Source organism: Myotis myotis, unplaced genomic scaffold, assembly GCF_014108235.1.
Source record: "Myotis myotis isolate mMyoMyo1 unplaced genomic scaffold, mMyoMyo1.p scaffold_m19_p_3, whole genome shotgun sequence".
Taxonomy (NCBI): Eukaryota; Metazoa; Chordata; class Mammalia; order Chiroptera; family Vespertilionidae; genus Myotis; species Myotis myotis.
The window spans coordinates 199,140,627-199,168,291 of NW_023416335.1; the positions used below are offsets into that span (position 1 = coordinate 199,140,627).

Below are 27,665 nucleotides of genomic sequence, written 5' to 3' on the forward strand. Positions count from 1 at the left end.
GGTTTGACAAGTATGAAGTCACCATTACTCATCTTACTTAGCTCAGGGCTCCAAGCTGGTACTAACTGTGATCAGTGAGAGGAGAAAGGGAAATGTAATTTTTAGGAAACCAATAGTCCAAGCCCGCGCACGTTTAAAACAGAACCCCAGGAGGCACACGAGGCCGTCCATCCTGATGGGCCCGACCCCTACCTGCCCCACACTCTCTAGGTTTTCATGGGACACCATGGGGCGGGGGGGATGTCACCGCGGTGGGCTCCCCTCTCCCCAGCGGCGCGGGCCAGGCCCCTGGGAGGGGAAGCCCGGGTGTTCCAGGCCTGGTACCCCGGAAACCCCGAGGGAAGGAGGGGGCGGGAGGAGCTCAGTTTCTCCGAAGTTGTGCAACCGCGGGGCTGAGAGCCGGACATTTCCGCCCGCGTCCCCCGCACAGACCCGCCCGCCTGCGCCGACCCCGCCGCACCCGAACCAAAAGCGAAAGGAGCCGCGTCTCCCGAGTGGCGTCCGCGGGGAGGTCCGCGCGCCTCCCATTCCGCGGGGCCGCCACTTTGTGACTTCACTCGCTTCGCAACAAGCCCGGGCCACTCGCGCCCCACCCACCCGGCCCGCCGCTCGGCCGCCCGCAGGCTCCTCCGCTCTCCGCGCTTCCCTTCCCTCCGGCCTGGCCTGCCTCCCGCGTCGCGGAGTCGCCCATCGCGCCGCCCGTGGCCGCGCGCACCGCAAGGTGGCCGCCGCCTGGACGGCTGGCACGTGGCGCCCCCGCCCCCGGAGCTGCCCGGCGCCCGGCCCGGCGGAGCGCCGCGCACCCCAGGCGGCGCGATGCCGCGCTTCCTAAAGGGAATGGCCTTCGTCCCCTTCCTCCTGGTGACCTGGTCATCCGCCGCCTTCATCATCTCCTATGTGGTCGCTGTGCTCTCCGGGCACGTCAACCCCTTCCTCCCCTACATCAGGTAGGCTGGGCGGTGGGTGGACCCGGCGGAGGCGCCGCGGGGTGCCACTGATGCAGAGGCTGGGACCCAGACCCAGCGGGGTGTCTTTAGAACCTAATGAATGGGATCTGACTACAGGGAGAGGAGAGGCTGCCCCCTGGCAGATGTGTAGAGGCAGGGGGCGCGCAGCTGAGTACCAGGAGGGGTTCGGGATAGACAGAGCTACACCGAACTTTCAGGTTGGGGATGGGACAGAAATCTCAGGAAGATGCTTTTCTGGGCAACGACGGATGCCATTTATTTTGAGTGCAAGTTGGAGATCCAGGTGTGAGCTGAAACAGCTCGCATATTTCACTTCTGCTTCCCAGCATCCTCGTGAAGTGGATGTCTGGTTCATGTTTTCAAGAAAGGAAACTAAGTTTAAGCAGATGTTGAAATACCATCAGTGTGACACTGATGTCACAGCTAGGAAATGGTGGAAGCAGAATTCACACCCAAATTACATCCCATGCCCAAAGCAACACTCCAGGTCTTTGGGAATCAGACTGAAGCTCTCCTGGATGGAGCTGGCCAAAACACCCCCCCCCCCCGCCCCCGCCCCCCCAACCCTTCTCTGTCTGGGTTCTGTGCCCCCAGAGCCAGAGCCCTCAAGCTGTCAACAACTTGTGGCATCTCTTGTGTTGTCATTATGCCGTTTCATTTTTCTTGAGTTTTGGGCTCCACCTTTTTAAGGGCACTTCATCGTTGGCCAGGACACAGGTCCTGATTCTCTTCGTGTGGCTCCCAACTCCGTGTCTTGTCCATAGCAGTCTTTATTAGAACGATTCATCTCTATCCTAGATTGTGTGGCTTCTCTGGGTCTATATTGGCTGGTGAGGGGATAATAAAGTTGGTGACACCAGTTTGTAGAGATGATACAGATTATAAGCGTTTTCCCTCCTGCAGCCCTCTGTCTCGTGGGCAATATTCTGTAATATTTTCTTTGTGGGTGAGGAGGGGGAAATGAAGGTGAGGCAAGAGGAGACTAGGATTTAGAGATGCAAGGAAGAGAGCATTAAGGAGATAGGGCAAATCTGCAGTCACGGGGGGTCAAGGAGGGTGTTTCCCATACAGAAAGAGGCTCCATGCATCAAGCAAACGTTCCCATCTGGTCATGTGCCCCTGAAGAAACCTGGGCTTGGTGTCTCATGGCTCATCTCAGTCCTAAGTGCCATTGTCTTGCTCCTTAAAAAAAAAAAAAGTTTATTGATTTCAGAGAGAGGTAGGGTGAGAGAGATAACATCAATGATGAGAGAGAATCATTGATTGGCTGCCTCCTGCACGCCCCATACTGGGGATCCAGCTGCAACCCGGGAATCAAATCGTGACCTTCTGGTTCATAGGTTGCCACTTAACCACTGAGCCATGTGCCGGGCTGTCTAATTCCTCTTGATTCTGAAGCAGGATAGATCTCCTCAGACCTGTGTTAAAAGCTTTTCTCACTGCAATGGTTTGAGTGTCTGTGCATTTTAAAAATTTTAAGTAGGAATTATTTGAGCCAAATTGAAGACACGCTAGGGAGCAAGATCTCAAATGCTCCCCTCCCTGCAGTGCTGTGTGTGTGTGTCCTGGACCTGAAGGTCAGGGACAGATACACATTGGCCAGGCAGCCAGAGGCAAGGTTTGAGTCTTTGTAGACGTGTCTGAAATAGTTGTGATTAATATCACCACAAGGTGAACTTGAAATGGAAGACGTTCAGAAATGGGGAAATGAGCTGACAAGACGAACCACTTGTGAGATGCTCAAATCACAGACGTGCCAGGAAAGAGATTGTACATTTAACAAGGAAAAGAAGCCTTTAGGAAAAGCAGAATGACTGGAGAAAAAGGCATGAGATTGTTCCGTTGTTGCCAGGAGTCATCAGCCTACACACACACAGCAAACATGTGGATTGTTTGCCCACATGTGCCTGGGGCTTTTGGTTGTCTGAGCTCTCTGCCTGCAAAAGCAGCTGGAGCTCTGAAATGCCTCTGCGCCTCCTAGAAAACCAAGTCATTGAGGAAAGGGCAAGATGTAGGTAAGAACTAGACATCAGGGCCTGATGGGTGTGCCTGAATGATCAGTTTTGTCCAGAAATGTTCAGCTTTGTCTTCTATGATTCATCTCTGCTGTCAATACCTCTTACTCTTCCTTACCCCCACTCCCTCCATTTCCTCCCAACTGCACTGGCTTCCTCCTGTGTCTTAAATGTGCCAGGTCTCCCTGTATCCAGGCGTATTATTCACCATAGCACCTATCACCTTCTAACAAACAGGGTGATTTACTTATTATGTTGGTCACCTGTCTTCCCTCTGGAGTATCTATATATCTATACTAATAAAAGGGTAATATGATAATTAGACCGGATGTCTTCTGGATGACCTTCTGGACATCCTTCTTGACAAAGCCAGGCCCAGGTGAAGCCGCCCAGGGTCCTGGGTGCCTGTGGCTATGGCTGGCCCGTGTGAAGCCGCCTCTGGTCCCGGGTGCCTTCGGCCAGCCTGGGTGAAGCCAGTCTGGGTTGCAGGTGCCTGTGGCCAGCCAGAGGGAGGGAAGCCCGGGTCCTGGGTGCCTGCAGCCGGCTGGAGGAGGGAAGCCTGGGTCCTGGGTGCAGGGGCCGAGGCAGAGGCAGTGAGGGGTGATCAGGTCAGCAGGGGAGCAGTTAGAGGCGATCAGGCCAGCAGGCATAGGTAGTTAGGGGCGATCAGGCAGGCAGGCAGGCGAGCAGTTAGGAGCCAGCGGTCCCAGATTATGAGAGGGATGTCCGACTGCTGGTTTAGGCCTGATCCCACAGGGATGGGGATTGGGCCTAAACTGGCAGTCGAACATCCCCCGAGGGGTCCCGGATTGGAGAGGGTGCATGCTGGGCTGAGAGACACCGCCCCCCTGTGCACGATTTTGTGCACCAGGCCTCTAGTATATATATAAAAGGCTAATATGCTAAGTGTTCATCTGACCAGTAGCTGTGATGCGCACTATCAGAGGGCAGATGCTCAATGCAAGAGCTGCTGTGATGCGCACTGGCCATTTACAGAGAAACGGCACCTGGTGCTCACAAAGCAACACTCAGCTTCCCCCAAGTGGGACACAGGCCTCCGCCACCACCCTGGAGTGACAACCTACCAAATCGCAGCTGATGCTGCAGAGACCACATGGCGCAAAATGTGGCCCACAGCCCAGCTCAGCCAGGAAACGGTGGCTGTGGGCACCGGGTAATGACGTCACATAGCAACGCCTGGCTTCTTCTCCCTAGCAACTAGCTTCCTTGCAGTTTCTTCAGCCCAGGAACACACTTGCTTTATAGCCAGGTGGAAACATTTTACACTTTAACCAAATGTCTGTGAAGTGTTTTTCTGTGCCTCATCTCATTTGATCCTCACAGAAGTCCTGGAGTAGGTAGATAGGAGACTCAGTAGAATCCTATTTTTTTTTTCATTAGCCAGAAAACGGAGATTTAGAAAGCTTAGAAAGTTGACCTGACTGAAAAGAAGCAGGAAATGGTGGACCTTGAAAATGACTTTAGGTTTTCTCACTGTTCAGAATATACTGCTGCAGTTAAATATTTTACCCTTTGTTCTCCCTGTGTGATCTACAATAATAATCTGCTTCATGTTGATATTTACTGCTGTGTTGCTGACAATTACCTGACAGAGAAGTTGGGCTGGAAAAGGTTTAGCGAAATCAGAAAGCAGGTCTAATTAAGCAAGTTTATTCTCTATATATAAAAGGCTAAGTTGACTCGCGCGTGCACAATACATATAAAGCTCTCGCTGGCGCCAATCACACGCGTGTGTTTTGATCTGTCATTGTCTATCATGAATTTGGTTGACACTTGTATTATAGAGAAAGGGCAAATAGTGATATTAAAATAGTTCTTCTAATTAATTTTCTTTCAATGTGCATGAATTTCTGCACGGGGCCATTAGTAAGATTCATGAAGGCTCTCAATATTAGTAGAATTGATATTTCTCAGACATCCACTATGGATATTGTTATTCTTCTTCTAGGGCAGGGCAGGTCGCTTTAGGGGAGGCTTGATCAGGTAGTCATTGGTGGTTGGGATGCAGATAATCCTTGATTGTGGGGTTACATCCTGATAACCTATCTTAAGTTGAAAATATCAACATAAAAAATGTTCAAACCTCTAGAGACTTTTCTTTTTTAAAATTTTTATCTGAAAATTTTTTTTTTATCGTTTTTCTTGTGTTGTAGAGAATTTTAATAAGAGTTTATTTGAGCCAAACTGATGACATGTGCGGAGAGCAAGATCTCACTGCTCCTGAGAATAACAGTTTTGCAGGTTCTTTTATGCAGTTGAAATTAAGGGGAGAACTTAGGAAGATTATATGGAGGTGGAAGGAAGTAACTCGGAGATTGGACAGTTAACAAGGTTATGTGCTCTCTTGAGGGTTGATGCCCCTTCAAGATGCATTGCTTCTGGTATTTCAATGGTGTGTTAACCTACATGTGCAATGGACAGGGCTGGTTTAAAACACTTTATTAAAGGAGTTCTATGCTTGGGGCATGACTGCCCACCATGACCTGATCATTTAGGAATTTATGATCAGATCAGCCTGTGAGATTACTTTCCATAGAATTCCCCTTTTTTTGGTCCAACATATCTTAAGTTGAAAATGCATTTAGTACACCTAATCTGCTGAACACAACAGCTTAGCCTAGCCTACCATAAACATGCTCAGAATACATACATTAACCTATAGTTGGGCAAAACCATATAAAGTGTTGACTAGCTCATGTAATTTATTGAATACTGTACTGAAAGTGACAAACAATGGTTGTATGGGAACTCTCCATGGACCATTAACACAGCTGAAAGCACACTGGGCCTGGAGAATGTTTGAAGCATTGAACTAAAACAAAGAATGTTGGCAACACTGTATACTGCAGAGTGTTGGTTGTTTACCCTCGAGATCCCGTGCCTGATGGGGAGTGGGCCCATCACTGCTGTCCAGCATCTCCAGAGTACCTACTGCATATTGCTAGCCTGGGAAAAGATAAAAATTTAAAATTTGAAGTCGGGTTCCTGCTGAATGTCTATTGCTTTTGCACCACGGTAAAGTAAAAAAAATACATTTAAAAAAATCACAAATAGAACCATTAGAAGTCGGGCACTATCTATATTTAAGATGGTCCTTTCACGTGATGACCAATTGGATGTTCTGATATTTAAAAAAATAAATATTTTATTGATTTGTTTTACAGAGAGGAAGGGAGAGGGATAGAGAGTTAGAACCATCGATGAGAGAGAAACTTCGATTGGCTGCCCCACTGGGGATGTGCCTGCAACCAAGGTACATGCCCTTGACCGGAATCGAACCCGGGACCCTTCAGTCCACAGGCCAACGCTCTATCCACTGAGCAAAACTGGCCATGATTGTTCTGATTTTTTTTTAAAACAATGTTGAACACTTTGAGTAAGACCCATTGCATTTTTAAACAAATATATTTTTATTGATTTCAAAGAGGAAGGGAGAGGGAGAAAGAGATAGCAACATTAATGATGAGAGAGAATTATTGATTGGCTGCCTCCTGCAAGTCCCACACTGGGGATTGAGTTATCAACTGGGTCATGTGTCCTGACTGGGAGTTGAACAGTGACCTCCTAGTTCATAGGTCAATATTCAAACATACCATGTGGGCAAGCCATTGCATTTTAATTAAGAGCCAGAACCCTGGGAGGATCCCTATCCAGTATGACATTCAAATTGAGTTTCCTTATAATATACTAGGGGCCGGGTGCATGAAATTCGTGCACTGGGTATGTGTCGGGGGGGAGTGTCCCTCAGCCCAGCCTGCCCCCTCTCACATACTGGGAGCCCTCAGGAGTTGACCCCCATCACCCTCCAATCGCAGGATCGGCCCCTTGCCCAGGCCTGACGCCTCTGACAGAGATGTCAGGCCTGGGCAGGGGACCCTCATTTCCCCCCATCACTGGTTCTGCCCCCAGCCCAGGCATCAGGCCTGGGCAGGGGACCCCCAGACCCCTCCGATTGCTGGTTCTGCCCCTTGCCCAGGCCTGAGGCCTCTGGCCCAGGAATCATGCCTGGGCAGGGGACCCCCATCTCCCTCTGATCGCTTGCTCCACCCCCCGGTCAAGCCTGACGTCTCTGACCCAGGCTTCAGGCCTGGGCAAGGGGACCATCATATCCCTCCAATCCCGGGCTCCGCCCCCGACCCAGGCCTGATGCCTCGGCCAGAGGAATTGACCCTCATCACCCTCCAATCACCAATCACCGGATCGGCCCCTTGACCAGGCCTGAGGCTCTGCACCTGCCCAGGCCTAACGCCTCTGGCCAAGGCATTAGGCCTGGGCAGGGGACTCCCAGCTCCCCGCGATCTCCCGCTCTGCCCCTGCCCAGGCCTAACGCCTCTGGCCAAGGCATTAGGCCTGGGCAGGGGACCCCCAGCTCCCTGCGGTTGCAGGCTCCACCCCTGCCCAGGCCTAACGCCTCTGGCCTTGGCATCCGGCCCGGGCAGTGGGGACCCGCAGTGGCAGTGGCCCCACGATCATGGGCTCCGCTTTAGGCCCAGGCAAGGGACCCCTAGCTCCCGGGACTGCCAGCTTCGACCGTGCCCAGCTCCTATCGCTGGCTCCACCCCTACTTCCTGCTATCACTGGCCAGGGAGGCAAAGGAGCCTGATTCTCCGATCATGGCTGGGGGGCAGGGCAAAGGCAGCCCCAGGGCTGCCTTTGCCCTGCCCCCCAGCTCTTAGCTCCCCCCTGGGTTTCTGATCACTGTCAGTGGCAGGGGGCTTCTTCCTGCTTTCCCTTTCGCCTCCCTGCATTGTACCTACATATGCAAATTAGCTGCCATCTTTGTTGGCAGTTAACTGCCATCTTAGTTGGCAGTTAATTTGCATATAGCCCTGATTAGCCAATGAAAAGGGTAGCACTGTACACCAATTACCATTTTTCTCTTTTATTAGTGTAGATTGTCTTATTATATTGTTATTCTTCAGTATGTTGGGTAAATGGACAAATAGCTCTTAGACATGTAGAAAGATGCTCAATCTCATGAATCAAATGAAATTTCAAATTAAAACGAACTGATACAATTTTTCATCTACTAGATTGGCAGAAACCCAAATGTGTGACACACTCTATTGGTGAGACTTTGGGGAAACAGGCTATCACACTTTGCAGGTGGAAATGTAAATTGATTAAATCTCTAGAGAGGGATGTTGGCATTATTTATCAAAATGACAAAAATAGCATTACTCATAGCATTGCTTTTAATTAAAAAAGGTTGGAAACCATACAAATAACCATGAGTAGAGGACTGGCTAAATAAATATACTTTATTCAAAGAAGATTTCAAAAAAACCCCTCTCTATATAGAATACTCTTTATTTATTTTAAAATATATTTTATTGATTTTTTTAAATTAAATCTTTATTGTTCAGATTATTACAGTTGTTCCTCTTTTTTCCCCCCATAGCTCCCCTCCACCCGGTTCCCCCCCCACTCTCCGCCCTCACCCCCCCCCACTGTCCTCATCCATAGGTGCACGATTTTTGTCCAGTCTCTTCCCGAATCCCCCACACCCCTTTCCCCCCGAAGAATAGTCAGTCCACTCCCTTTCTATGCCCCTGATTCTATTATAATCACCAGTTTATTCTGTTCATCAGATTATTTATTCACTTGATTTTTAGATTCACTTGCTGATAGATGTGTATTTGTTGTTCATAATTTGTATCTTTACCTTCTTCTTCTTCCTCTTCTTAAAGGATACCTTTCAGCATTTCATATAATACTGGTTTGGTGGTGATGAACTCCTTTAGCTTTTTCTTATCTGTGAAGCTCTTTATCTGACCTTCAATGCTGAATGATAGCTTTGCTGGATAAAGCAATCTTGGTGGTAGGTTCTTGGCATTCATCACTTTGAATATTTCTTGCCACTCCCTTCTGGCCTGCAAAGTTTCTGTTGAGAAATCAGCTGACAGTCGTATGGGTACTCCCTTTTAGGTAACTGACTGTCTTTCTCTTGCTGCTTTTAAGATTCTCTCTTTATCTTTCGCTCTTCGCATTTTAATTATGATGTGTCTTGATGTGGTCCTCTTTGGATTCCTTTTGTTTGGGGTTCTCTGTGCTTCCTGGACTTGTAAGTCTCTTTCTTTCACCAGGTAGGGGGAGTTTTCTGTCATTATTTCTTCAAATAGGTTTTCAATATCTTGGTCTCTCTCATCTTCTGGCACCCCTATAATTTGGATGTTGGTATGCTTGAAACTGTCCCAGAGGCTTCTTACACGATCTTCGTATTTTCGGATTCTTTTCTCATTTTGCTTTTCTGGTTGGGTGTTTTTTGCTTCTTCGTATTTCAAATCTTTGACTTGATTCTTGCGATCCTCTCGTCTGCTGTTGGAACTCTGCATAATATCCTTTATTTCAGTCAGTGTATGCTTAATTTCTAGTTGGTCCTTTTTCATAATCTCGGGGGTCTCAGTAGATTTCTTGAGGGTCTCACTACATTTGTCGGCGGTCTCACCAGACTGTTTGAGGGTCTTGCTAAATTTATTGGCGGTTTCTAGAAAGTTCTTGAAAAACCTGAAAAGTGTGGTTTTGAACTCTATATCCAATCTTTTGCTTTCCTCCATTTCTGTCATTTGTGACCTGTTTCTTTGTCTCTGCATTTTTTATGCTTCCCTGTTTTGGTAGAGTGGCTTTGTGTGCTAGGTGTCCTATAAGGCCCAGTGGCTCAGCCTTCCCAATTACCTGAGGTGGACACTCTTGGTGCATCTCTTTGTGGGTTTTTTTCACAGTCTTGTTGTAGTTAAGCCTTGATTGTTGTAGGTATCACTGGGAGGAATTGACCTCCAGGCCAATTGGCTGTGAGAGTCAGCTGTGTCTATGGTGGGAGAACTTCTGTGCTGAAGACACCCTTATGAGGCAAGACTTGCTTCAGTGGGGCTTTGGTGCTCACTGAGTCTGCCCCGTGAGTGTGTCCCTTATGGTTCTGAGGAGTTGTAATTGGATGGTCCCACTCTGACCACTGGGTACACTGGCTCTTGGATCTAAGGAGGTGCTAATTTAGCCTCTGCCTCAGGCTACCCAGCAGGAACTACGAAGAGATCTACAGATTCCCCTTCCTTGTTTGGGGTTTGGAGGTGCCCAAATGAGGTCCAGCTGTGAAGCAATGCAAGCTGCTGTGGGGCCTTGGGCCTTCTCTTGGAAGTTCTGGGTCTGTCTGGCCCAGCTGTAGTTTGTTAGGTAATTTTCAGATTGCAAAGGGCCAGGGCATTCATATGCAAAAGCTTCTGCTGCAGCTTGGGTGGGGCAGGGTCTCAGGGAATCAACAGGGCAGAGCAAGCAGCTATGGCTGATCCTCAGCCCTGCCCTAAGGGGCTCCTCCTTTCAGTGTCCCGGTAATAGCTGCAAGCACCTTTAAGAGAAAGCCGCCCTCAAGTTCAGAGTTCTGCCCTCTGCCAGACAGTCCAGTTTCTCCCCTTTTGAGACTGGGTCTCCAGAGACTCACCTGGAACTGGAGTTCAGAGCAGTCGGGGGCTTATGACTCCCTCCCGATTCAAAAAGACAGCCCTTGCTGCGTGCGCCTCCATATCTCTGCACTTCCGCACCTCCTCTGAGTCTCAGTGTGCTTTTCTCTTTCCTTCTAGTTGTAGAATTTCCACTCAGCCAGCCTTCCTGTGGTTCTGGATGATGTCCGTTTTGTCTTTTAGTTGTATTTTTGAATTTGTTGTGTGAGGCAGCAATTTCTGGTGTTTACCTATGCCGCCATCTTGGTTTCTCCGCTTTATTGATTTTTTTACAGAGAGGAAGGGAGAGGGATAGAGAGCTAGAAACATTGATGAGAGAGAAACATCCCCTACCAGGGATGTGCCCACAACCAAGGTACACGCCCTTGACCAGAATTGAACCTGGGACCCTTCAGTCTGCAGGCCGACACTCTACCCACTGAGCCAAACTGGTTAGAGCTAGAATACTCTTTAAATTAATACATTGATATAGAAAAACCTCTGATACATTGTTACATAGGAAAAGCAAGATGCAGAATAAAATATGCTACCAATTAGTTGAGGTGGTGGGGCTTGAGGGGTAAAGGGCGGGGGTAATACACATTTATATTTGCTTACATAAAGAAACTAATAAAATGGTTTATCTGTGTATGATGGGCAGAGGAGGTCATGGTCAAGAAGACCTTAGCAGATAAGAAATAAGGTGGAAATAAGACCTTTTTTCTTTTTAAAAAATTAACCTTTTTACTTTGAGATCATTGTTGATTTACATGCAGTTACATAAAGTAATAGAGAAAGATGTCATATATCTTTTACCCACTTTATCTCAAAGGTAACGTCTTGCAAACCTGGAACACCTTTTTGTATGTAGTTATTTTTCAGCTACATGGATGGGTTTCTGGTCAGAAAATTCAATTAGAAATATGGGATTTAAGCAGCTACTAAATTGCAGTAGTATAGTGTGATATTTCTGGATTATGAGGCCATTAATGCAAGGATGTGAAAACCAAGGGCAAACAAATGTCAACATGGAAGGATTAGTTTAGATTTTTACAAGGTTACACCCACATTCTTGAGCACCATCAAGGTTAATTTGTTATAGTTTCTTATATTTCCTCTGTGACCAAATCCCTCAGGTTATCGTGGTTCACTAGTTACTTATCAACTCCTCTTAGCTTATAAGCTACTCTCTTTTACAACTTCTTTGGCTTGTGTCTCATGCTTCCAGAATGTTCTGTGGCCCTTGGTTTTGCCAATTCTGCATCCTGGTTGCATCCTTTTTTAGCCTGCTCTCACTTTTTGTCAAGTGCTGTTTGCTGTACCAGGTGTAGTCTTTGGTCACTCCCATTGTTCTTCCTCATGATCACAAACACTGCTCAGTGATTGGTGGCAGAAAACTGGGTCACCTAAAATTAAGCCACTTAAAAGGGGGAAAAATGACACAGTAAACAAAGAGGTTGAGCCTCTCACTTAGTTAACAAAATGTAGGTTAAAATCACATTGTACTAATTCTTATAACGTACAAAATTCATTATAATGAACACTTCTTATAATGAACAAAAAAAATGAAAATGCAAAATTCTTAAAATGAACAAAAATCTGAAAATAATTCAGGTGCTGATTTTTAAGGGAGGAGTACATAATTTTCCAATACTGTTTTTGATTGCATGATACGAAGTCCTTGATTTCACATTTGATTTTTGAAGGGGGATAGGAAAAGGGTCATTTCTGCAGAAATGTTTTAACTTCAATTTTCCAAATGATAATTCTTAACGTATGTGTAAGGATATTGATATTGTTTATTGTCTGTCTCTCACACAAAAGTTCCATGAGGGTAGAGGTATAAGGTCTGTTCACTGCTGTCTCCCCAGCATTTACGACAGTGCTAGACACATAGGGGATGTTTAGTAAATATTGACCGAATCCTAAGATCACTTACAACAGAAGGGCCTACTTTATTTATGCCCATTTTATTAATCTGGTCAGCTTCTCTTCAATTGTTAACTGATTCTGCCAGCATTCACTGTTGATTAACTTTGATTGTGTTTCTATCTCTTCTCTGACCCCATTTCTACTGACTTCATGAAATTCTCGATATTTTACAAGGTTAGCAACTTTGGAATCATTCTGACTATGATAAGCCACTCTCTATTATATCCTCTACTTTGGCTGTGTCTCATGCTTCCAAAATATTCTGAGTCCCTTGACTTTTAAAGTTTTGCCAATTCTGCATCTTGGTTGCTTTTGAGTAGCCTAGTCTCACTTTTTGTCAAGTGCTGTTTGCTGGATTGAGTGTGGTCTTTGGTCACTCCCATTGTTCCTCCTCATGACCACAAACCCTGCTCAGTGATTGGTGGCAGAAAACTGGATCACCTAGTAAATATTCACCATGTTGAATATTTACAACATTTGGTAATCATACTGAGAGGGAATACAGTGTGTTGGATAAAGGCGCAACTTTAGAGCAGACAGCTTTGGTTACAATACAAGTCTACCACGTGCCCCAGCTATGGAACTTTGGACAAGTTACTTCTTTCTGCTTCCCTGTGGTTTAAGAATAGCACCTCCCTCATGAGTTAACACATGAACCCACTTAGAACTCATTAACACCCTGGTCCAAGGACATAATAAATTCTCTGTAAGCAATTGCTATTAGTATTATCAAGGGACAATCCACATTGGTCTGGATAGATGCTAGTGTTAAGTAGGACAGGATATTTGGTTGAGGGCTAAGTTTTATAAGTGATTGGTGTATTTGTGCACATAACAGAAACTTTCTTAACCAAATTCAACTTAATGAATTTGCTGGTTTAACTGATAATCTCATTCTCTGAAAAATACACGGACTAAAGCCAGTGGACCCTGAAAACCACACCCAGGGATGGCCACTCTGAGCTGCTTGCTTGCTTCTTTCACCTGTTTCTTTGTACCCTTATCAAATGCCAGCTGTGTTTGTTCCCAAAGTGTTTATGCCAGTTGTATTTTTTTATTGTAATGGTGTGCTTTAACTCAATATAAATAAATTGTTGGTCTGTCAATGCAGAAAGAGAATCGTAGTTTCTAAGAAAACTCGGTTGAGTGTTTTTGGAAAGATTCAAAAGAGACTGCAGTTTGTTCACTAGTGTTTCTGACAAATGTAAGGATTTATAAAAACTGTAAAAAAACAACACTAATCCCGGCTGGTGTTGCTTAGTGGTTGAGTGTTGATTTATGAACCAGGAGGTCAGGAGGTCACAGTTAATTCCGGGTCAGGGCTCATGCGCGTGGATTGCGGGCTCAAGATCCACAGTTAGTGGGTGGGCAGGAGGCAGCTGAGCAATGATTCTCTCTCATCATTGATGTTTCTATCTCTCTCCCTCTCCCTTTCTCTCAGAAATCAATAAAAAACATATTAAAAAAACCACAAAAAGGATTCTGCACTCAAATTGCTTCAAAAGTGTCTTAAGATTTTTCTTAACTTTAAAGAAACCCAAACAAAATGAGATGATTGGGAGTAGGTGTGGTGTATATATCAGAAACACACACATTGGATTTATACTCATGTAACAGTCTTGGCCTACATTAACAAATAGGCAAGTGAATGTATAATTCTATGTTTATGGTGGGTATGTATCTATATACTTTTTGATGACTTCCTGCTTAAACTGACTTTTTGATTACTAACTACAATGAATTTCAGGCAACAGTGACCTTTGCTTTCCTGTTCAACCGTAACAATGGGGTCCGGATAATAAATACCCAGAGAATGAGGTTTGTGTACAGAGAGCCACATATTCTGACGTGATGTTAATGCCATACAGTGCAGTGATGATTATCCCCTAGTGTTTCTAAGCCATAATGTCGTGAGGACGAAAAGGCAGGCATGCCATTTAAAACATTTAGCTGAGAAAAGTATCAGTCTTTTAAATGATAATTTATAGTTTACTAGAGGCTGGGTGCACAAAATTCATGCCCAGGGAGGTGGGGGGGGGGGTTCCCCTCAGCCCAGCCTGCACCCTCTCACAATCCGGGACCGCTGGCTCCTAACTGCTCATCTGCCTGCCTGCCTAATCACCCCTAATTGCCCCCCCACTGCCAGCCTGATCATCCCTAACCACCTCTGCCTGCCAGCCTGATTGCCCCTAACTGCCCCCCCCTGCCAGCCTGGTTGCCCCCAACTACCCCCCCCGCCAGTCTGGTAACCCCCAACTTCACCCTCTGTCGGCCTGGTCACACCTTACTGCCCCTCCTGCCAGCCTGGTCGTCCCCAACTGCCCCCCTTTGCTGGCCTGGTCACTCCTAATTGCTCCCCCCATCACCCCTTACTGCCCCCCCACCAGCCTGGTCGCCCCCAACTTCCCTCCAAGTCAGCCTGGTTGTCCCATACAGCCTGCTGTTCAGTCGTTTGGTTGTCCCTCACTAATCCCCCTGCCGGCCTTGTTGCCCCAAGCCGCCTGCTGTTTGGTCGTTACTGTTACTGTGACGGCATCCCGGACAATTTGCACATTCCTCTATTATTAGTATAGATTATTTTCTTAAGAAAACATGACCCAAATTATTTAATTCTAAGAAAAGTATAGCCCGGCCAACATGGCTCAGTTGTTGTGTCAACCTATGAACCATGAGGTCACGGTTCAGTTTCCTCAGGGCACATGCCCAGGTTTTGGACTTGATACCCAGTAGGGGGCATGCAGGAGGCAGCCAATCAATGATTCTCTTTCAAAATTGATGTTTCTCTCTCCCTTTCCCTTCCTCTCTCTGAAATCAATTAAATATATATATATATATATATATATATATATATATATATATATATATATTTTTTTTTTTTTTTAAAGAAAAGTAAATGACAAAATTCAAGATCCCAAATCTCTACAGCTTGAAAATTAATGGAGGTGATGGATGCAGCGTTTGGCTTCTAAGCAAGCCAACAGTAAATTTTGCCTCTGTTCACTTTTTAAATTTTCCATTGTCATTTGATTACATTTCAGTTTTCCCTCACTACATTAAGTAGAATTGTGAACATTTTTCTTCTGTTATTCTGACTTTTAAAAACGCATTACAGTATTGCTTCAAAAGTCTTCACTGATTTGAGCTGACAAATTTAAATATAATGCCTCAAATTTAACTTAAAAAAGTGTTCACTTAATAGTTCTTTTTACCTGACAGTAATTGCATTTCGCTCCATAAAGAGCATGCATTGTAGAGTTATTGCACGTGAGGACAACTTACTGATGGCTCCAGAAGGAAGAGCTGATGCCAAGCTGGTTGTAAATATACAATGCTGTAAACTCATATGGAAATATGAACATTATGAGAAGAAATGGAATAGGGCATGGCAGAGAAGAGTTCCTAAGTTGTGTCCATTGAAAGTAGACAGCTCTCCATGCGTGTCTTGGCTTCCCCATTAACTATCTGTGTGACCTTGAGTGAGTTACTCTTCTAATAATAAGTACTTTCCTTATAATGTAAAGGCCAGATGAGATATGCCTGGCTGAGTGTAAGCACTGAGGAAGTGTTAATCGTTTTTTCTTTTTCTTTGTTTATTTTTTAAATATATTTTATTGATTTTTTTACAGAGAGGAAGGGAGAGGGATAGAGAGGTAGAAACATCGATGAGAGAGAAACATCAATCAGCTGCCTCCTGCACACCCCCTACTGGGGATGTGCCTGCAACCAGGATACATGCCCTTGACTGGAATTGAACCTGGGACCCTTCAGTCTGCAGGCCGACACTCTACCCACTGAGCCAAACCAGTTAGGGCTTTCTTTTTTAATATAGCAATTCTAAGTAGGATGGGTTTCTAGCGACTTCCCTCAAAAAACTTCACGAATTACCACTTTCCTTTTCATCACCACCCTGATCCCAGCCACTATCATCTCTTTACAAATTCTTACTCAAATCCAGGGAAATATATTCATCCTATCTAATAAAAGAGAAACATGGTAATTAGCGTACAACCGCTACCCTTCCCATTGGCTAATCAGGGCAATATGCAAATTAACTGCCAGCCAAGATGGCGGCCGGCAGCCAGGCAGCTTGAAACTAACATGAGGCTTGCTTGCTTCAGTGACGGAGGACTCCAACGTTCCCCGCCTGACGCTGCCGGCCTCTGAGCTGCAACTCTAAGCAACTATGTTACAATTGTAGAAGCTAAACAAAACCCCAGAAACCTGCTTTAGTCCGCCAGGCTTCAGCCAGCAGGATCCCAACATTGTTTCAAATACAGAAGGTAAACAAAGGCCAGAAACCTGCTTTCAGCAGCGGAGGCCTAAGAGCTGGAGCCAAGCCTCAGAGCTAAAGCTGGCCCAGAATAAAAAAATAAAGAAAAAAAGGAGCGGTTGGGAGCTTCAGTCACCTGCCAGCCTGAAAACAGCCCTCAGCCCTCACCCAGACTGGCCAGGCACCCCAGTGGGGACCCCCACCCTGAAAGGTGTGTGACCAGCTGCAAACAGCCATCATCCCCTCATCCAGGCTGGCCAGGCACCCCAGTGGGGACCCCCACCCTGATCCAGGACACCCTTCAGGGCAAACCAGCCAGCCCCCACCCGTGCACCAGGCCTCTACCCTATATAGTAAAAGGGTAATATGCCTCCCAGCACCGGGATCAGCGGAGCCGAGAGGCCTCCCGGCACGGGGATCAGCGTGACAGGGGGCAGCGCCCAAACCCCCTGATTGCCCTGTGGCTCTGTGTGTGACAGGGGGCGGGGCCACAACCTCCCTATCCGCCCTGCTCTGTTCGTGACAGGGGAAGGCACCCCAACCCCCGATTGGCCCTGCTCTGTGCGAGACAGGGTACGGAGCCCCAACCCCCCTGATGGGCCCTGCTCTGTGCGTGACAGAGGGCAGCGCCCCAACCCCCTGATTGGCCCTGCTCTGTGCATGACAGGGGATGGCGCTGCAACCTCCCCACTGACCCTGCCTTGAGTGTGACAGGGGGCAGTGCCCTAACCCCCCAATCAGCCCTACCCTGAGCGTGAGCGAGGGTGGCATTGCAACCTCCCAATCTGCCCTGCTCTGTGCATGACAGGGGGCAGTGCCCCAACTCCCCAATCGGCCCTGCTCTGAGCCCGACCAGGGCCTGCACCTAGGGATTGGGCCTGCCCTCTGCCACCTGGGAGCAGGCCTAAGCCAGCAGGGCGTTATCTCCTGAGGGGTCCCAGACTGTGAGAGGGCACAGGCCGGGCTGAGGGACCCCCCCTGAGTGCACAAATTTGTGTGCACCGGGCCTCTAGTTTATAATAATAAAAGCGTAATATGCTAATTAGACCAGACATCCTTCTGGACGACCTTCTGAATGAAGCCCGGGCTGCGAGGGAAGCCCAGGTCCCGGGTGCCAGAGGGAAGCCGGTGCCAGCAGCTGGGGGAAGGAAGGCCTACTCTTGCACCAATTTCGTGCATCGGGCCTCTAGTAAACTTTAAAGAGATATAATAAACAGTTCATAATGGCTGTTCAGAGGCAAAAAAAGTAAAATAAAGGGTGGTGCCTCAAATGTGCTCATTTATCATTCAGTCAGGTTACCCCATCCCCATCAGGTAATATGATGGCACTCCTAATGGTCTCCCTGGTCTACACTTGCCTCTCTATAATATTTTCATTACATCCTTTAAAAACATCACCTTTGTAATCACTTCCCTGCTCTAAGCCCTCAACAGCTGCCCAGCATGCCGAGAATAACATTCAGAGCCCTTACCACGACCACGACCCACGGGACTGTCTGTGACCTCCATTCGCACATATGCGTCCTTGCTCACTTCCCTCCAGACACAACCACTTCCTTGCAGTTCCTCTAGCATGTTGCCACCTGAAGGCCTTTGACTTTGCGGCTCTCTCTGCTTTTAATTTTCCTGGCCCAATAGTCCTCCTCATTCAGATCTCTATTCACGTACCCTTCCCAGAATACCCAGTCTTAGTAGATGACTCACCCATCACCCTCTGTCTTCTTAACCAACTTTCCTTTTCTTCACACTATTCCTCGCTCTGCAACTTTTTTATTGTCTCTCCCCCCATAAGAGTATAAGTTCCACGGAAGAGCAGCTTTTTTTCTGTTTCACTTACAATCTTATTCATCGTGCCTACAAAGTTGCCTGCAAATATAGAAAGCAATCAGTAACTATGTGTTGGACCCACGAGCCCTTGAATTTTTTGTTAGATATTAAGTGTCTTGAAGATAGTAAATTATCTTTTCATCTTTGTAGCCCCATCAACTGGCACAGTTCTCAACACTTAGGTAGTGCTTAACAATTTTTACAAAATGTTGTATGAGTAAATCCAGAGGAAACTCAGATTGATAGAAGGAAAATTGCATGTGGACGGTGTGAGGAAAGAGCAAATGGTTTGCGTTGATGAGTAGGAAATTCTTTTCACATTTAAAAATAGTTGGTATGGCTTTAGGGTGCCTCCCACTCTAGAATAATCATCTCCAAGTGAAGCTGCCAAAAAGTTAGTCCTAATAATAGGAAGTATCTAATAAAGTGTAATGTCTTTTATTACCATACATACTCCTTTTAAATAATTTACTTATTGTGAAGATAAAGGAAGCAATGGTCTCCTTTTCTAGTGGTGTATTAAGTGTTTTTAGGTTCTAAGTCCTGATTAATCTGCCAAACAATAGGCCTGACTAATCTTCCAAGCAAAACACCTCAGTCTGGGCATGCAGATAATTTTGTATCTTGTCATTTCAGTCTCCCCTAATAAACCATGACTCGGGCTTTGGAGTAATGGATCCCATGTGTCCAATGATTAAAAGAACAGCATTTGACCAAGCTTATAGTGTCATTCATGTTTTCTCTGTATTGTTTTCATTCCATTGCCCCCATCAAGTGATTATGCACTGGCTTAACATCATAAATTAGTTTGGAGAAGGATGTTAAACAAATAACTTTGAATTTTCCAGGATGAACTTAACTTGTAGAAATGTAAACAAAGGAAATATAGAAGAAAGCTAATTTCCTGGGCATAATTTACCGTAAAAACTACTTGTGTACACATGACACCCTCAACAGCTGCTAAGCCACATGCAAATAAGCAATAAGTTCCTAGCCCCGTTTTAATATTCAGGAAGTGCCTCATTTGCAAGATGATAAGTGAGGAGGTGGATGGGGCTGGGGCAGGGCTGGAACCATATTGCCTAAGCCACAATGGGGGTGCAGAATGCTTCGCCAGCCGGCACTTATGGTGAACCGAAACTGGTACTCAGATGCGTACATGCCTGCCCAGGCACTGACGAAGGGCTACCAGGACATTGCCACGCAGTTCATCTCCAACCTGGACATTGACGCGATCCTGGGTGGAGGCTGCAAGTATACATTTCCCAAGGGGACCACAGACCTTGAATACCCTGGTGATGCCAGACAGCGCAGAGTCAGGCTGGACAGACGGAACCTGGGTCAGGAGTGGCAGGCCAAGCACCAGGGTGCCGGGTATGTGTGGAACCGAAGGGTGCTCATTTAGGCATCCCAGGATCCCTCTGTAACACATCTCTTGGATCTCTCTGAGTCGGGGGACTTGAAGTATGAGGTCCACTGAAACCCAAGCTGGACCCAACCCTGATGGAGATGACAGAGGCAGCCTGAGTCTGCTGGGCCTGAACCCCTGTGGCCTCTACTTGTTCCTGGAGGGGGAGCCCACATCGACCATGGCCATCAATGAGAGCAGAGCTTACCTGGCACTGACAAAGACCATCAGTTTCTTTTCCTTCCTTTCTTCCTACCTTCCTCCCTCCCCTCCTCCCTCCCTCCCTCCCTCCCTTCCTTCCTTTTCAGAGAGGGAGAGAGAAAGATAGATAGAAAACATCAATGATGAGAGAGAATTATTGATCAGCTGCCTCTTGCACAACCCTCACTGGGATCGAGCCCGCAACCCAGGCATATGCCCTGACCGGGAATCAACAGTAACCTTCTGGTTCATAGGCTGATGGCTACACTGGCCAGGCATGAGACCATCAGTTTCAATGATGCCATGGACAGCGCCAGCCAGCTCACAAATGAGGACACACTGACCCTTGTCACCACTGAACACTCCCACATCTTCACTTTTGGTGGCCCGAGGTAGATGCCCTTCTGAGCACAACAGGGTGCTTCGTGGGCATGAGGAGGGGACAGGAGCCAGTAATGAGAAGAAGGCAGTGACAGCTCTATCTTTGGGCTTAACTTTTGCTAGAAAATTCATTCTCACAGGGAAGTCAAGCCTCCCAACCCAACTCCCACCCCCCACTGACTTCCAGGCTTTCTTGGCCCAGTTCATCACGGAGGTGACCTCATTACCATGTGTTGGTTGTACTGGTTACATCGGGCTGCCCCACTCACACCAGTGGTATACTAGTTGGTCTTGACCCCACACAGGTAGGCTGTGGCAGTGTTTGTTCATGTTGCATGTCTTGGCCAGAGCCATGTATGGGAATTGATCCATGGCCTGGGGTTATCCCAGGCCCTAGCTTGCCATTCATCTGTTCCTTTAAGATCCGAGCTGCTGTCACCATGGACACCCCCATCCCATCCCCCAAGAAGATAATGAGGTTCTTGGCAGCCATCTGGGTGGGCTGCAGCTTCTCAGCGATGTCCAGGGTCTGGGCTGTGTGGTAGTTCCAGAAGGCTGGGTCTTCCTCCTCAATGGAAAGATGCCCAGGAGAGCCATAGCCTCGGGTCCAGCAGCAGCAGCCAGGCTCCCCGTAGGCCTGTGGGACCATGGGAAGGTGGCGGAGCTGGAACTCCAGACGGGCTGGGACCTAGTGAGGCTGGGCCTTGGGCAAGGCTGAGACACCAGAGTGCCAGCTGCAGGGCAAGCTCTACTCTTCAGATATTGAGTGTTTGCAAAGGCTTCTGCTCTCCGCACACACAGGCTTCTTGTGGAGTTCTTCAAACACTCTGAAGTGTGTCTTCAATGTGATCCGTCTTTCAGTCCTTAATTTCAGGCCTGTTTTAAAACATGGGGACGCTCAAGATGGGTACACGTTGTTTCATCTTGGGAGCTCTTTTGCCATCAGTTTTCAACTGTTGCTTTACGCGGGCAGCTTGACAGTGTAAAAATTCAAACCTTGGCATTGATCAGTAGAAAACAGAACCTTTCACCCAGCTAGTGTGGCTCAGTGGTTGAGTGTTGACCCACAAACCAGGAGGTCACAGTTCGATTCCTGGTCAGGAGATGTGCAGGAGGCAGCTGATCAATGATTCTCTCTCATCATTGATGTTTCTCTCTCTCTCTCTCTCTCTCTCTCTCTCTCTCTCTCTCTCTCCCTTCCTCTCTTTGAAATCAATAAAAACATATAAAAAGAAAACAGAACCCATTGTCCATGTTTTTCTTCCCTCTCAGGTGTGCATCTCCTAAACTATAACGGTTCCCAAAGGACTTGCAACCAGGGGAGCAATGGGCAGCAGCAGCTTGTCCCGATCTAACCCCCGGAGCCTGTCGCCAAGGCCCCCTTTTCTCTGACTCTCCAGTGAGCTGACAGCAGCCGCACCTCAACTCACTTCTTTCCCATTGGTTTCTAGAGAACCAATGCAGCCCCGCCAAGGCTCTCTCCTGTTGCTTCTTTTATCCTAAGCCCTTTCTTGCATCACTGTCTCTAGCTTCAATAAATGTACTCTCAAAATCACGTGGAAAAAAGGAAAAAGAAAACAACTGCCAAACACGACTTTCCAGCTCATTTAATTACTGAATTGGTAGACTGCGCCTGAAAAGTGTTTATAGAGATAATTTTCTTATTAAAATAATTTATCACAATTACTATACACCCTAAGTACACTATTGTTTCCATAAAGTAGTGATAGGTATTAATAATATTGCTCAGTTTTTCATCCTTGTATTTACAGCACTGTAAACTTGTGCAAAAATCAAATTGTTAAAAAATATAATGTGTTTATGTGTATTTAATATCCCAATATATATAGATATTTCAAATGTGATTTTAGACCATCATACCCACCCCTCCAAAATAGTTACATTCAGTTCATCACTAAGAATGGACACATATCCATCAAGTTTATCGAGCTGGATTATTTCAGAAATACCACCACCATTCACTTTCAGCATTTCTTCGTTTTTTACAATTAATAATAAAAAAAAAAAGGTAGAAAAAAAAAGAATTTTAGATTTTTTCAAAGCCAGAATTAAAGCACTTTAGAACAAAATCAGGACAAATCTTTGCAATTCAAAGTGACTAAAGACCCTGAAGAAACACATCATGAAACCTGCCAGATCATGCCTATCCAGAGGTCTGAACTGGATTCCTTTGTAATAATTTGAATATTTCTTCTCTTTCTCAGTGATACAGGAACAACACCTCCAGAGAGTGGTATTTTTGGATTCATGATAAACTTCTCTGCATTTCTTGGTAAGTACACAAAAATTATTATCAATAAATGAAAAATTCACCATCCCATGTGAAGGAAAATATGTTATTGACAGTGTGTGTATATAATTTTTTATTGTTATTTTAAAACAGACTTTTTATTTTTAGAACAGTTTTAGGCTCACAGCAAAATTAATCCAAAGGTGGAGATATCCCATATAGTGCCTGCTCCGTCTCCCCATTACCAATTTTTTGATGAGCCTACATTGACACAAAGTCCATAGTTTATATCAGGTTCATTCTTCGTATGTGTCATTTTTTTTAAAGTATAACCTTTTTGCCTGGCCATGGCGGCTCGGTGGTTGAGCATCAACCTATGAACCAGGAGGCACGGTTCGATTCCTGGTTGGGGCACATGCCCAGGTTGTGGGCTCTGTCTCCGGTGTGGGGCGGGCAAGAGGCAGTCGATCAATGATTCTTTCTCATCGTTGATGTTTCTATCTCTCTCTCCCTCTCTGAAATCAATAAAGATATATTTTTTTTTAAAAAGGAAAAGCATTAAAAATAAATAAAAGTACAACTGTTTTGCCTGTCCATCTCTATTGGTCCAAGCAACTGGAATTTTGCTCTACTTTGAAAAACTAATATGACTTGAACTCCAGAGTTATTTATGACCTCATAGAACTATTCTTCAACTTTCCTGGCAGTTTACCATGAGATTATGAAATGAATTTTAAATGTAATTTGATTTTTAAAATTATGATTTACATACAATACATTTGTGTAAGCCAAAGACACCTAATATATAAACTCATGTTTCTCAGAGCATGTTCCAAAGGCAGCTTCCATGAAAAGCAGCTGGGGTGCTGGTTAAAATGCAGGTCCCAGGGCTATACCACAGATGGACTCCATCAGCACCTCTGGGAGTGGGGCCCAAGGGCATGTGTTGTGAACCAGCAGTTTAGGGGAGTTGGATTCTCCCTAAAGCTTGGGAACCTCTGACTAAGGTGTTGTCTCACCTGTTAGAGAGAGAGGGAAGGGGAAGCAGGGCAGTTTGTCTCCAACTAAGGCATGATTTTCCTTTTCAGTCCCACAAGTGCCCCTGAGGTGCAGTTGATAGGATACAACCCTCTCATGAGTAATTAATGTAATAACGGAAAAGCTCACCACTAGGGAGTGATTCTGGTCTGCAGATGTAACATAGAGAGCTCTCTCTCAGTTCCTTTAAAAGCGCCTACCCTACGGAACAAGCAGGTGTTTGCCAGGGACACTTCTGTCCCTCTCTACTGGTACAGGTGGGAGGGGACAGAGATGCTGGAAACTCTACTTAGTGACTTGGCACCTTTGGAACGTGTTTTATCCTTGCCAGAGAGAAAGTTTCACCCCGTCAACCATTTGTGGTCTTCCCCACCCAAGGTTTTGGAGGTGAGCAAGGGGAGGTAGACACAGTTCATCAATCCGAATGCTCTCTTCCACCATCCTTGCCCAGAGTCCCAAATAAAAAGACAGATTATTTTGTCACCAGCAAGTGTTAAATATGTTTTTGCTTTTAGGCAAGGCAGAATCCGACACGAATGTCTTTGTTTAAAAGTTTATGGTACATGATTAGCTTTTAGCCTGTTTTTATGTTTTAAAATATATTTTTATTGATTTCAGAGAGGAAGGGAGAGGGAAAGATAGAAACATCAATGATGAGAGAGAATCATTGATCAGCTGCCCCATACCAGGACTGAGCCTGTAACCTGGGCATGTGCCCTGACTGGGAATCGAATTGTGACCTTCTAGTTCATAGGTTGACGCTCAACCACTGAGCCACGCTGGTCAGGCATGTTTTTAAAATTCAGCACAAATATTATGGCCATTACACGATTTCAATACATAGAGAGCTACTTTATTCTTTAAACACATGCATGATCTTGAACTCATGGATGTATTATAATTTATTTAGTTAGTCCCCTTTGTTAAATACTTAGGCTATTTCTGATTTTGGAATTTAAAATGCTAAAATTAATATCCTTCTAAACATATCTTTGCATAATGTATATATGAGTTTCTCTATAAGATAAATTTATTGAATTAAAGGGAACAAAGATCTAAAATTTTGATAGCTGTCCATTTATTCAGCATTCCTTGACTAAGTGCCTACTATGTGACAGGCTTGTGCTTAGTTCTTTAATCATCAAATTGACATTTTTGAGTAGATAGAAAATGAAAACTTCTGAGTGATAAAAGATACAAGAAACAGAATTAAAGACAAACACAGAAGCAGAAGAAAACTTGTAATATTTATTAGAGCAGACAATAGACTAATGTACATAATGTGTAAAAAGCAGCTATAAATTAAAAATGAATAGACTGCATGGCTGGTGTGGCTCTGTGGTTGAGTGTGGACCTATGAACCAGAAGGTCACGGTTTGATTCCCAGTCAGGTCACATGCCCGGGTTGTGGGCTCAGGCCCCAGTAGGGGGTGTGCAGAAGGCAGCTGATCAATGATTCTCTTTCATTATTGATGTTTCTATCTCTCCCTCTCCCTTCCTCTCTGAAATAAAAAAATATACATTTAAAAAAATGAATAGATCTACTCAAGAGAAAATACCAAAGCATTGTAAACATGCAATTTTCATAAGAAGACATGCAAATGACAGTAGGCATACTGAAATTTGCTTAATCTCACTAATGATCAGAGAAATGCAAAGTAAACCAACAGGTGGCTATTTTTCATTTATTAGATTGGCAATCATTAAAAAGGCACGGGCATACATAATTGCTTCCAAGCTTTGCTCTGGGAGTATAAATCGCTACAGTCTTGGAACAATTTTGAGATACTTCTTGGCATTTTAGGCACAGTTTTTTGACCCAGTAATACCACTTCTAGGAATTTATCTTTCAGAAGCACTGAAAGTGTGCCAAAGACAAGGATGTTCATTGGACATTGCTTGGAATAGGAAATACACAGAAACAATGTCGAAATCTCTCATTAGGAGGAGAATGAAATAAATGTGGCATCTCACTATATACCAAGATGGGACCCCTAAACATGATGAGATAGACCTATTTGTACTGACATGGCAAGATCTCCATGGCACATTTTTAAGTGAAAAAAAAAAAAAAAAAAGCAAGTCACAGAACAGTATGTGCACAATAGCATTTATGTGAAAAGAATAACAGCCAAGAAGGTGTGTGTGTGTGTCCCCACCACACTGGGGGAAGAGCAAGATGGGGTGAGGAAGGACAGGTTGGGCATATCGGGAGACTATTGCAATTAGGAAAGTGAAAATACAAACTTTAAAAAAAGCAATACGAAACTGTTTCTGTGTTTTTCCTTTAAAACAGTCAAATAAAAAAAATTCACTACTGTACCTTTCTTTCTCAGGTGCAGCCACGATGTACACAAGATACAAAATCGTGGAAAAGCAGAATCAGACCAGCTACTTCAGCACTCCTGTCTTTAACCTGGTGTCCTTAGTTCTGGGATTGGTGGGATGTATCGGAATGGGCATTGTTGCCAATTTTCAGGTATGGCCTGAAGTTCTTTTGGATATGGGGGTGATGGAGTTTGTGAGTCCGGAAGAGAGAATCAAGAATACAAGAGTCGAGCTTGTGCTAGGATAGCTATCAAATAGTTGATGAGTTTATTAAAATGGGTTAATTTGCTTTTTAGAAACAAATACCATTTAAAACACAGTCCCATCTGGTGTTTGGAAGTGATGGGGGGCATGTGTGCTTGATTATGAGACAGAGAGAGAGTGCTTTGAGTGAAGCTGTAGGCTTTACAATGCTCCATGTTCTCAGTGATGTGGTTGATGTGTTGGGAGAATGACTTCAGCTACTGTGATGACCTCACTAAGTGTGAAAACATTTGTGTATGAGTATGTGTGTGTCTGTGTGTGTGTACTGATTTTATGGTTTGAACCTCTGGTGTGAAAATCAAACAATGGCACCTGATCTCTTCCTTTCCCAGAATAGGCTATAGGTGCCTGGAAGTGAAATAATTTGCTCAGGGTTCCTTAGCTAAGTAGTTGCTGAGCCAAAATGTAACCCAGCTAGAGTCAATGAACTTACATGACGACTACTGAGGAGTCTGCTCGATCTAATCTTATGGTGTCAGGTGTTCAGAAAACACCCTACTTGTTTTTCTAATTTGTGGATTCCTATTCATTCTGAGATCTCTTTCAAGAAAACATGGGACCTACTTAGCTACGGAGACAATGTTTAATATTTTAAAAACATTTGCTGTGTTTAAATTAGTACTAATTATAATAGTACCCAGCTCCTAGAATTATTGCAAGAATTGGGTGAGATAATGTATGGTAGCCAGTGGTCTGTACTTGGGGGTCATTTTGTCATCATGGGTTCATCATTACAGGCTAACACTAGGGTGGTCCTGCTCTCTCCATCACTATTGTCTCCTGTGACAGCAGAAAGGAAATTACTCCAGGACAACTTTTTGTTCAGCCAGGGGTACTCCTTTAATTTAATTTAATTTAACTTATTATTATGATTATTTTTAATGTGTTATTTTTAAATGTATCTTTATTGTTGAAAGCGTTACAGATGTCCTCTTTTTTTCTCCCATTGACCCCCTCCTCTCCACTTCCTTCCTCTCCCCAGGCTTTCTCCCCACTATTGTCCATGTCCATGGGCTATGCATACATGCAAATAAAAGTTTTGGTTGATCTCCTTCTGAGAATCCTCATGCTGTTGCATGCTTCCATGTCATATTATTTTGTTCATTAGATTCCACATATGAGTGAGGTCATGTGATACTTGTCTTTCTCTGACTGGCTTATTTCACTCAGCATAATACTGTCCAGGTCTCTCCATACTGTCTCAACAGTTAAGAGATTCTTCTCTTTGATAACTGCATAGTATTCCTTTGAGTAAATATGCTACAGCTTTTTTATCCACTCATCTACTGATGGGCACTTGATCTTAGCTATTGTAAGTAATGCTGCTA

The 27,665-nt window shown here is 45.2% G+C and overlaps 1 protein-coding gene across 1 annotated transcript in view; it reads left to right on the forward strand.

Annotated features, from left to right (window-relative positions):
- The first annotated feature begins 439 nt into the window (after nt 1–439).
- DRAM1 (DNA damage regulated autophagy modulator 1) overlaps nt 440–27,665 on the forward strand; it is a 43,156-nt gene continuing 15,930 nt past the window's right edge. The window contains exons 1-3 of the mRNA XM_036300618.1: nt 440–947; nt 22,682–22,749; nt 26,082–26,224. Coding sequence (XP_036156511.1) covers nt 817–947; nt 22,682–22,749; nt 26,082–26,224 — 342 coding nt within the window. The 5' untranslated portion in view covers nt 440–816. The remainder of the gene's footprint in view (nt 948–22,681; nt 22,750–26,081; nt 26,225–27,665) is intronic.